The sequence below is a fragment of the Phyllostomus discolor genome, chromosome 7, assembly GCF_004126475.2.
Source record: "Phyllostomus discolor isolate MPI-MPIP mPhyDis1 chromosome 7, mPhyDis1.pri.v3, whole genome shotgun sequence".
In the NCBI taxonomy this organism is placed as follows: domain Eukaryota; kingdom Metazoa; phylum Chordata; class Mammalia; order Chiroptera; family Phyllostomidae; genus Phyllostomus; species Phyllostomus discolor.
The window spans coordinates 51453654-51465682 of record NC_040909.2 but is presented as its reverse complement, the minus strand read 5'-3'; the positions used below and the strand labels follow the sequence as shown (position 1 = coordinate 51465682).

General features: G+C 41.8%; 1 protein-coding gene across 1 annotated transcript in view; it reads right to left on the bottom strand.

Annotated features, from left to right (window-relative positions):
* FLNB (filamin B) overlaps positions 1 to 12029 on the bottom strand; it is a 140598-nt gene that overhangs the window by 61588 nt on the left and 66981 nt on the right. Inside the window, 3 exon segments of the mRNA XM_028518087.2 lie at positions 369 to 531; positions 2043 to 2120; positions 2984 to 3102. Coding sequence (XP_028373888.1) covers positions 369 to 531; positions 2043 to 2120; positions 2984 to 3102 — 360 coding nt within the window.

Genomic DNA, 12029 nt, shown 5'->3' with positions numbered 1-12029 from the left:
GAGCAGTCACAGGGATGTAAATTACAGCATAGGGAATATCATCAACATTACTGTAATAACTATGTATGGGGCCACGTGGGTACTTGAAATATTGGGGTGACCACTTTGTGTAAAGTATATAATTGTCTAATTACTATGCTGTACGACTGAAACTAATACAAAATAATACTGAGTATAAACTGTAATTGAAAAATAAAAATAAATAATGTATAAGGACAGGGAGGTGGAGTGGAGAACTGAAAAAAGTGATTTTTGCTGTTGGTTGTTTGTTTTAAAAGACAAAGGTCCAACATCTGAAGACTTTAGGTCCCTGAGGATTATCTCTGGCTTTACGACAAAGCCTGACCTGTGGAGAGAGGGGCAGTTACCTGCCGTGTAGATATCAAAATAGGTGGGCTTATTGGCGATGTTCCCTGCAGCTTCCAAGCCTGGGCCTTTCGCAGTGACTTTACTCGCATCTCCCTGGGCCTTGTCGACATTCACCTCAAATGGGCTCTTGGAGATGTGCTGTCCTGCAAAGAGTACTGTGACCTACAAGTGACAGAGATGACATAATCACTTCTTCCCGCCCAGTGAGACCACCAGATCAAGACACATGCTTTGTCATCTTCTCGTCCATCCTCCTGATTGCCCACACAAAGGTGGCTGGAACCAGGAGTCCTGCGAATGGCCTGAATGGGACTCCCACCTGACTCCATCGAACATAATGGCTGGGCCTGGAACTTCTAGCCTTCAGCAAATTAAAAATGCATACATCTGATATGTTTAGCATCTCTAATAGGATATGAACAAATACTTATACTTGAATCTCTAGACCACAGGTGGCAAACACAAGGCCCATGGGCCGATTCTGGCCCTCTACCTTGTTTTATCTAGCCTGGCACCTTGTTTCTCCCTGGCGGCAGCGCCAAACTCCTTGCTCCTAGTTAAGAAGTAGTTACATTTATACAGTCCTAAAATTACATTTGGTCCTTTGAAGGCAACCGTGAGGCTGTGGCCCTAGTGAAAATGAGTTTGACACCCCATCTAGAGTCTAGACATTGGGTTCTTTAAGGAAACTGCAGAAAAGGCCATTGTTCCCTAGAATATAATGCAAGGTTCTAGGATTTCACACCTAGACTCAAAGTATTTTTCAAGGGATCAAGACCAATCCCAGACACATGGATTTGAGAAAAAGTACAGATTTCCATCTAAAACTTGAGCCAAAGTTCTTATGTTTTAAATTTTTAGGGGTATTGTATTAAGTTTTCGTATGAAATGAATAAATTAATTACATCATAAATGCTCTCTTCAAGATTTCCACCCCTCCCTCCAAACTCATGAGGTGCTTTCTAAGGGTATAAACATGTGGCCACGCCAGTGAATTCACTGAAGCCCAAGGCAACAAGTACAGTCTACGTGCCCGAGTCCTGGCATGATGCACAGGGACTGGCTGTGTGTGCTTTTGAAGGCTTTCTTCAACTAAAGGCAGACCCCCAGGTCACTACACTCTCCCGCAAGACTCCCTTAGCCCCCAGCCCACAGGCCAACGGCACACTGACACAAACAATTCAAGCTGTGGCCGAGACAAAGGGCCTGGGGACAGGATCCTCATCAATTCTCCAGGTACATGAGTGGCCCACTGGCCTCCACTACAGTCAGCCAGCCTTCTGCACACTCAGGCTTCAGTGCTGCCAGGAGTTCCAGAGCACCTGGAAGGGGACTGCTTAGGCAGCATCAATGACAAAGCCCACAGCTTAGCATCTACACTCCAGGCATGAAGCTACAACCCTTCATTACCTAGACAGAGTTAGAAAAATCTTATGACATCACAAGAAACCTAGTGGAATTCAACTAATCTAGATATATTGGCTAATATCTCAAGTCTGATTCATGGGAATCCCAAATTTTCTATAATAAGCATGGGTACTTTCATAATCAGGAAGGAAAATCAGAAGTTAACTTAAGAAAACTGCTCTTTTTTCTAAGATATCCTTTCTTCCACACACATCAAAGCAAACCCAGAAGACATGCCAAGCAACAGCCATGACACCTCATCTTACTTTGTGTGGCCCGGTGACCTTGGGCAGGTACTCCACAGAGTATGTCTTGTTCTTGTCATTAGCAGGAGTTACTTGTGCCTAGGATGGAAGATAAGCAACAGTTAGAGAAGGCACCAGGGTGAGTAAAAGCATGCTGTGCCAGCCAGCATCCTGCAGTGAGCTAGCTGGCTGGTTAGGAACCTGTCCTCACTACGGCTACTTCCTGCCCCATCACTCCTGCAGAATGCCTCACGAGAGGAAGAGCCTGGGGTCACAGGCACAAATCATGTAACACAGACTTAACCGAGTCAGGACTCTCCGTTGTCTCAAGGCTGAAACTCTCTAGACAAGAGAGACTATAAAGCAAGTAACTTAAACCTTTAAGGCTATGTACTTATTAAACATTTATGAAATGCCAGGTCCTGTGATAGTTACCTAGAATAAAACAAATCAGGCTGAACTCCTGCCCCAGTGGGAGAAATAGACAGTATGCCAGTAAACCTAGAATTTCAGATGGTGCGAAGAACTAGGAATAAAATATAGTCTTAAGGAGATAAGTAGACAAAAGGACCAGTGTGTGCAAAGGCCCTGAGGGAGGAATCAAAGGATGGTCAGGATGGGAGGCAACTAGGACATCAGCATTGTTACCGTGTTGTATTGTATCAGTACGGTATGTTATTGCTATTCTGGCCATCAATACCTACAACCTCAACTAAGAGGCCTTTGCTAAATTAAAAGTATCCTTTTTTTTATTAAACAATTTTTCCTTGGGTATCAATTTATATTAATTTTCAAGGCACAGTCCTTGGACAAGTTAACTTTAACCACTGTAAGCCTCGGGATGCTTCTGGTAAAAAATTATTTTTGTTGTGAGGTTTAATGAGGAACATGGAAGCAGAGTCCCCGACCCTCTGACAAGCCCCATGGGATGCTGACAGGGGATGCAGCATCCTCCGACATACCTCCTCTTTGTTCCCTTCTGGGTCCTCGACAAACACCATCAAGTCTCCTTGCCCGGCACTGATGGTGTCCACAGTGAACTTGGCTGGCTGCTTCACCATGTTTCCAGTGGGCTCGATTCCTGCCACAGGTTTGCACAAGCACATTACAAGTGGGGCCAGACCCTGCCACAGGCCCTCACCCACTTTGTCTCCCTTCAGATGGGACCCGGCCCTGCAGCCACCACGTGGGAGCCTGGGACAACTTGCCATGACAAAGGTACTCCGATAGGTTCCAATCCCTAATTTTGTCCTTGATATTTAAGCAGCAATCAATTCTGAACTCTTCAGAGCAATGCAGTCAGAAGTCTATATACAATTACGAAGAATGATGTGTGACCAGCAGTGGAGCTGGCACCGGGAGGTGGCATGCAGGGAGGAGGAATGAGGGAGGGAGAGTGGCTCATTTTTCATCAAAGACCTCTTTGTATTACTTGGAATGTTTAAAATTGCATTCAATTATTTTTTAAATTAAACTTTATTTTGAGATGATTAAGCAAATTAGAGATAGATTCCCATGCAGGTAAAGGAAATAATATTCTTTAACCAGCTCCTCAAATGGTTACATAGTACAAAACTCTATTCCGGTACCAGACCAAGGACACTGACCCTGACAGTTAAAATACAGAACATTTCCACCCCCATGGGGATCCCCCATGTTGCCTTTTTATAGCCACATCCACCCCCTCCCACCTCATCCTCTTCCTACCCCAAGAGCCACTAATCTGTTCTCCATCTCTAATTTTACCATTCCCAGAATGTTATAGAAATGAAATCATACATTATGTAACATTTTAAAATTATCTTTTTCCTCTAGCACAATTCTCTGTAGATTCATTCAGGTTGTTGACTGTATCAATTGTTTGTTCTTTTTATTGCTGAGTAATATTCCATGATATGAATGGACCACAGTTTGTTTAACCATTTACCAACAGAATGGTAACTGGGTTGTTTCCAGCTGTCTACTACTGACAGAGCTGCTAATAAACATTCAGGTACAGGTTTGTGCATGGACATGTTTTCACTTCCCCGGGATAAATATCAAGGAGTGCAATTGCTGAGTTATATAGTAGTTGCATGTTTAGTTGTTGTTGTTGTTTTTAATTGACTTTAGAAAAAGAGGGAAGGAAGGAGGGAAAGAGAGAGGGAGGGAGAGACATTGATTTATTTTTCCATTTATTTATGCAGTAACTGGTTGATTTGTGCATGTGCCCTGATCTGGGGATCAAACCCACAACCTTGATGTATCAGGACAACGCTCTCACCAGCAGAGCTGCCTGGCTGAGGCTTACATGTTTAGTTCTCTTTAGGAAACTGCCAAACTGTGTTCTAGAGTGGCCGTATCACTTTACATTCCTACCAGCAATGTATGAGTGATCTGGATCCAGTTCCTCTGCATTCTTGCCTGCATTTGGTGTTAACGCCACTTTCTACTTCAGCCATTCTGACAGGTCTATAGTGGTTTTAATTTGTATTTCCCTGTGGCTGTGATTTTCAACTGATGTGCCATAAGACACAATGTAATACCTGACTATTTAGTCAGGAGCACTGACTTCTTTTCCCTTATATTATCAAATGAAAAATGATGATAGTCAACACAATAGCCATCTGGCATGAATAAATCAAAGTTGTATGAATTTTTTGTCAGATTAGCAAAAAAATACATTTTTTGATATGCTGCAGAATTTTAATAATTAGTTTATGTGTATCACAAAGTGAAAAAGGTTGAAAATCGCTGCTCTATGGCAATGACATTGAACATCTTTTCCTACATGTTTCTGTGCCATTTGTATAATCTTTTTGGTGAAATGACTGTTCCGATCTTTTGACCATTTGCTAATTGGGTTGTTTATTTTGTTTTAACTATTGAGGTTTTGAGGGTTTTTATGTATTCTAGATAATAATGCTTCGTTGAATATGTGGTTCCCAAATATTTTCTCCTAGTCTTTAGCTTGTCTTCTCATCCTAACTGCAAAGTTTTTAAAAGCCTTCCCAGGCCTTTCATCTCAACAACATTTTGAGTTCTTTTAGAGATGTGACCCAGGTGTCCCAGAGCGCAGAGCTAAAGGAGCCTGTCCTGCACGAGCATGGGGTGGTCCAGGAATACACCCTCCACTGAGTGAAATTCCACAATAGCACATACAGCCCACCTCTGGTGTGCCTTGTGTCAAGACTGTGAGACACAGGCAATGCTTTTTTACATTTTTAAAAATTTATTTACTGATTTTTAGAGAGAGACAGAAGAAGGGGGGAAAGAGAGAGAGAGAGACATTGATTTGCTGTTCCACTTATTAATCCACTCACTGGTTCCCTCCTGCATGTGCCCTGACCAGAGAATGAACCTGCAAGCACTGCACATTGGGACGACATTACACTTACAGTATCATGCTTTTGGCGTCAAGTCTAAGAACTCTACCTTGCCCTAGATCCCAAAGTTTCTCCTATGATTTTCTAGAAAGTTTTACAGTTATAGACTCTTACATTGAAGTCTGTCATCGATTTTGACTTAATTTTATATAAAGTGTGAGGCTTAGACTGAGGGTTTTGTTTTGTTTTGTTTTTTTGCCAATGGATGTTCAGTTACTCTGGCAGTGTGAAAAAAGGCTCTTTCCTCCACTGAATTCCTTCTGCACCTTCATCAAGAATCAGTTCTGCATATTTGAGACTTCCAGTCAAGATGGCAGCATAGGTACACATGGCTTGCTTCCTCACAAAACCACAACAAAATTACAACTGAACTATAGAACAACCATCAGTCAGAACGGTCAGAAATCGAGTTAAATGAATGTTTGAAAACTATAGAATTAAAGAAACCACATCCATCCAGACCGGTAGGAGGGGCAGAAAAATGGATGCGCTGGTCTCAAACCCGTCTCTGGTAGATAAAAATTTGGGCAAGATATCTCAGCAGTGAGGAGTCCCTGACTCACACCAGGCCATCAGCCCAGAGTTCCAGGGTCAGGAAGATAATTCCCCATAACTTCTGGCTGCAAAAACCAGCAAGGACTGAGTCGGTGGAAGAAAACTTTTGGACTCCCGGCCAAGATAAAGGTGTAGGTAGATACACTCTGTCTCCTCTCACACCAAAAGAAGGACAATAACAAATTTGAAAACAAAAAAATAACCAGAAATGACCGAAAATTCAACTGTATGGAAGCCTGACAACCAAGGAGTTAAAGAAGAAACATTCATCCAGACTGGTAGGAGAGGCACAGCTGGAACAGAGAGGACTCACAGCAAGACAGCAGCTACAGGACCTGGGTGGGCAAGGCAGTGGCTGGGGGACCTAGCAGTCTAACATTTGTGTGCAGATAAATTGGGAGGAACAACTGGGGAGCGAGACAGACCGCACAACCCAGGGTTCCAGTACAGGGAAATAAAGCCTTAAAACCTCTGAGAAAATCTCTGGGGGTTGTGGAGGCAGGAGAAACACCCAGCCTCACGGTAGACTTCATCTGAGAGACCCACAGGGTCTTAGAACATACACAAACCCACCCACCTGGGAATCAGCACCAGAAAGGCCCAATTTGCTTGTGGGTAGTAGGGGGAGGTGACTGAAAGCTGGCCAAGAGAGCTGAGCAAGTAGCATTGTTCCCCCTCCGACCTCTCCCCCACATAAAGTACCAAAATGCAACAATGTGGATTTCCCCATCCTGGTGAACACCTAAGGCTCCACCCCCTACTATGTAACAAGTACTCCAAGACAAAAATAAAAATAAAATGGCCTGAATGAAGAACAGATCAAAGCTCCAAAAATGGCACTAAGCGATGAAGAGATGGCCAACTTAACAGATGCAGAGTTCAAAACACTAATGATAGGATGCTCACAGAATTGGATGAGTATGGTTGCAAAATGAAGGACAAAGGGAAGGCTGTGCAAAGTGAAATAAAGGAAAATGTACAGGGAACGAACAGTGACAGGATGGAAACCCGGACTCAAATCAACAATTTGAACCAGAAGGAAGAAATAAACATCCAAGTAGAACAGAATGAAGAAACAAAAATACAGAAAAATAGGGAAAGGTTTAGGAATCTCCAGGACAACTTTAAACGTTCCAACATCCAAATTATAGGGGTACCAGGAGGAGAAGAGGAAGAACAAGAAATGGAAAACTTATCTGAAAAAATAATGGAGAACTTCCCCAATCTGGCAAAGGAAATAGACTTCTAGGAAGTCCAGGAAGCTCAGAGAGTCCTAAAGAAGTTGGACCCAAGGAAGCACACACCAAGGCACATCATCATTACATTACCCAAGATTAAAGATAAGGAGAGAATCTTAAAAGCAGCAAGAGAAAAGGAGACAGTTACCTACAAAGGAGTTCCCTTAAGGCTATCAGCTGATTTCTCCAAAGAAATCTTGCTGGCAAGAAGAGGCTGGAAAGAAGTATTCGAAGTCATGAAAGTCAAGGACCTACATCCAAGATTACTCTATCCAGCAAAGCTATCACCTAGAATGGAAGGGCAGATAAAGTGCTTCCCAGATAAGGTCAAGTTAGAGTTCATCATCACCAAGCCCTTATTATATGAAATGTTAAAGGGACTTACCTAAGAAAAAGAAGATCAAAACTATAAACAGTAAAATGACAACAAACTCAAAACTATCAACAACAGAACCTAAAAAAATAAAAACATAAACAAATGAAGCAACAACTAGAACAGGAACTGAATCACAGAAATGGAGATCACAGTCACATGGAGGGTTATCAGTGGGGAGTGGGAGAGGAGAGAATTGGGGAAAAGATACAGGGATTAAGAAGCATAAATGTTAGGTACAAAATAAACAGGGGTAGGTTAAGAATAGTATGGGAAATGTAGAAGCCAAAGAACTTATATGTACGACCCATGAACATGAACTAAGTCAGGGTAATGCTGTGGGATGGAGGGTACAGGGTGGAGGGGAAAAGGGAAGAAAAAAAATAGGACAACTGTAATAGCATCATCAATAAAATGTTTTAAAAAAAAAGAAAAAAAAGAAATCTCTGAATTCCCAAGCAGTTCTGCTTAAAGAACCCATACACAGACTTACTCAGACACACTCCCTCTGAGCTCCAGAAGTGGGGTAGCAGCTTCAAAGGCACCAGTGTCATACACAGAGAAACTGAGTGTCTGGCATTAAGACAAGAGCTGGGGCACAGCTTTCTCCCAGACAGAAAGGTGGGCAGAGGCCATTGTTTATTTTCTGAACCTTCACACCACAGAGCAACAAAGCTGGCAGGCAGGTGCCATATCTGAGACGCCATCAACCTGGCTAACACTGTTTGCCCCATCCTGGAGATCCCCTGAGATTCTGACCCACCCAATTTATGGGTCCACTGTTAAAAGTGACTTTTCCAAGTGAAAGGCTGGCCTAGGATTTAAATCCTCTCAAACAAGCAACAGCCAGCCTCAGTGAGCCCTAAGCCCTGTACCTCTTGCGCAGTTGCCCCAGTCCAGCCACAAGCAGCCACCAGCCTAGATTCACAGCTTGGCTTGGCCTGGGAACCTCCAAGCCTAGTACAAGTAGCAGCCATCTCAGAGTGCTTTATAGCTGATGCAGGGTGGCTTTGGGCAGAATACAGGTGGGGGCTGACCTTGACCTGCACCACCCTGAAAACCCCAGTGTCTACCAAGCCACTGGACAGTTACAGACCACATCGGAGCACCATTACCCTGCCACTGCACAGCTAATCCACCATGGAGGGTGGAGGTTGGTGGTCAGTGGTCACAGCCAGTCCCTGCAGTTGACTGGCCTGGGTAAATCCCTCCCATTGACCTGCCAACAGCAATTAAGGCTCAACTACAAGAGAAAGGTATACTCAGCCCACACAAAGGGCACACCTCAAGTACCCAACTTGGATGATAGGGGAGGCTGTGCCACTGGACCCTACAGGACACCTACCACATTAGACCACACTACCAAGACAGGGAGTCATACTAGCATTATAAAGAGAAAATCTCAAAAACAGCAAGATAAAAGAGAGAATCTGAAAAGCAGTTAGTTACCTACAGGGGAATTCCCATAAGACTGTCAGCTGATTTCTCAAAAGAAACTTTGCGGGCTAGTAGGGACTGGCAAGAAATATTCAAAGTCATGAAAAGCAAGGACTTACAGCCAAGACTGCTCTACCCAGCAAAGTTGTCATTTAGAATCAAAGGACAGATAAAGAGCTTCCTAGACAAGAAAAAACTAAATGAGTTCATCATCACCAAATCAGTATTATATGAAATGTTAAAGGGACTTATTTAAGAAAAAGGAGATCAAAACTATGAACAATAAAATGGTAATACATACATATCAATAATTTAATCTAAAAAACAAACCAAGCAAACAAGAACAGAGACAGAATCATGGATAAAGAGGGCATTTGATGGTTGCCAGATGGGAAGACATGAAGGGATTAAGAAGTACAAATAGGTGGTTACTGAGTAGCCCTGGGGATGTAAAGCACAATACAGGAAATGGAATAGCCAGGGAACTTTTATACATACGACCCATAGACATGAACAATGGGGTGGGGATTGCCTGAGGGAGTGGGGGATGCTTTGTGGAGGGGGGCAAAAGGGGGAAAATCGGGACAACTGTAATAGCAAAATCAATAAAATATAATTTATCAAGAAGAACCAGTTCTGCATATATGTATGGGTCATTTCTGGTTTCTGTATTCCACTCCACTGATCTATGTTCTATCCCTCCACCAATATCACAGTCTTGATTTTTGTAGCTTTATAAATAAGTCTTGAAATCAGGTGTGCTGACTCTTCCCTATTTTTCTTCTTTTCTGAATTTCTCTACTACAGTTCTTTTGCTTTTTCACATACATTTTGAAATAATAATCTTTTCTGTCTACAAAAAAAATCTTGCTGGGATTTTGACAGCAATTGTATGAAACCTACACAGCAGCTTGGGGAGAACTGACATGCCTGCTGACTTTTTCAACCCAGGAAAACGCTATGTCTCTCCACTTCTTATGTAATTTATGTGTTAGTGGGGGTTTTGTAGTCTTCATCATGTGACTCCTGCATGTTGTATTACATTTACTCCTATCTCAGTTTTTTGAGCAACTGTGAATGGCATGGTATTTTTAATTTTGGTGTGCTTTTGTTATTCCAATAGATACAAATACAATTGATGTTTGTATGTTGATCTTTCTTTTTCAATTTTATTTTAATTGTTGTTCAAGTACAATTTTCTATCTTTTACTCCCATTCCAGTCCACCCACCCAGCCCTCCCCACTTCCCTCCCATTTCCACCTGCCCCTAGTTTTTGTCCATGTGTCCTTTATACTTGTTCCTGTAAACCCTTCCCCTTTTCCCCTGAAATTCCCATAAATTCCCTCCCCTCTCCCCTCTGAACACTGTCAGCCTGTTCTCTATTTCAGTGTCTTTGGTTATATTTTGCTTGTTTCTTTGTTTTGTATGTTGATCTTATACACTGAGACCTGGCTGAACTTATTTGACAGGTTTTTTTTTTAAAGATTTTTTAGTATTTTCTCATGGACTATCATGTCATATGCAAATAGGGACAATTAATTATATGTCTAACTTTCCAATATGTGTCTTTTGTTTCCGTCTCTTCCTTATTGTATGTATTAGCTAAAATTTGCCTCATGATGTTGAACAACAGTGGTGAGAGGACATCCTTGCATTATTCCTGATCTTAGGGAATGTACTCAGCATTTCACCATTAATCATATTGTTAGCTGTAGGTGTTTTGTGGTAGCTACTTTATATTAAATGGAGGTCTCCTCTATTCCTCTTTTTCTGAGTTCTTATCATGGATGGCTGTTGAATTTTGTCAGATGCTTTTCCTGTATCAAGTGATATGATCATGTGATTTTTCTTCTTTTTTTTAAATCATTTTTATTGTTATTCTATTACAGTTGTTCCAACTTTTCCCCGTTTGCCCTCCTCTGCCTATCACATTCACCACTCCCAGTCAATTTCCACACTGTTGTCCATGTCATTCATACATGTTCTTTGTCTAGTCCCTTCCCCTTCTTTCCACCATTATCTCCACCCTCCCCTCTGATCACTTTGTTTGTTCCACATTTCCATACCTATGGTCTTGTTTTGCTCATTAGTTAATTTTGTTCATTAGATTCTTTTCATAGGGAGATCAAATGGTATTTGTTTTTCACCACCTGGCTTATTTCACTTAGCATAATATTCTCAAGATCCACCCATGCTGTCACAAAAGGTAGGAGTTCCTTTCTTCTTTCTGTTGAACAGTATTCCACTGTGTAAATGTACCAGATTTTTGATCCACTCATTTACTGATGGGCACTTAGCCAGTTTCCAGCACTTGACTATTTATTGTTAATAGTGCTTCTGTGAACATAAGGGTGCATAAGTTCTTTTGAATTGGTGGTTCAGGATTCTTAGGGTATAATCCCAGCAACAGAGTTGCCAAGTCAGAATGCAGTTCTATTTTCAGGTTTTTTGAAGAAATTCCATACTGTTTTCCACAAGGGCTGCACCAGTCTACATTCCTAGCAACAGTGTACTAGAGTTCCCTTTTCTCCACAACCTCACCAGCACTTGTTGTTTGTTGATGTATTAATGATGCCCATTCTGATCAGTGTGAGGTGATATCTAATTGTGGTATTAATTTGCATCTCTCTGATGGCTAGTGATGTTGAACATCTTTCCATATGTCTATGTGCCCTCTGTATGTTCTCCTTGGAGAAATGTCTATTCAGGTCCTTTGCCCATTTTTAAATTGGATTGTTTCTTTTCCTGGTGTTGAGTCATATGAGTTCTTAATATATTTTGGAAATTAAACCCTTGTCCAATGTATCATTGGCAAATATGTTCTCCCATATGATCGGTTCCCTTTTCATTTTGATGATGGTTTCTTTAGCTGTGCAGAAGCCTTTTAGTTTGATATAGTCCCATTTGTTTTTTTCTTCTTTATTTCCCTTGCCCTAGGAGATACACTGGCAAAAATATTGCTATGTGGGATAGCTGAAATTTTCCTGCTTGTTTTGCTCTAGGACTTTTATGGTGTCCAACTTATAAGCCTTTTATCCA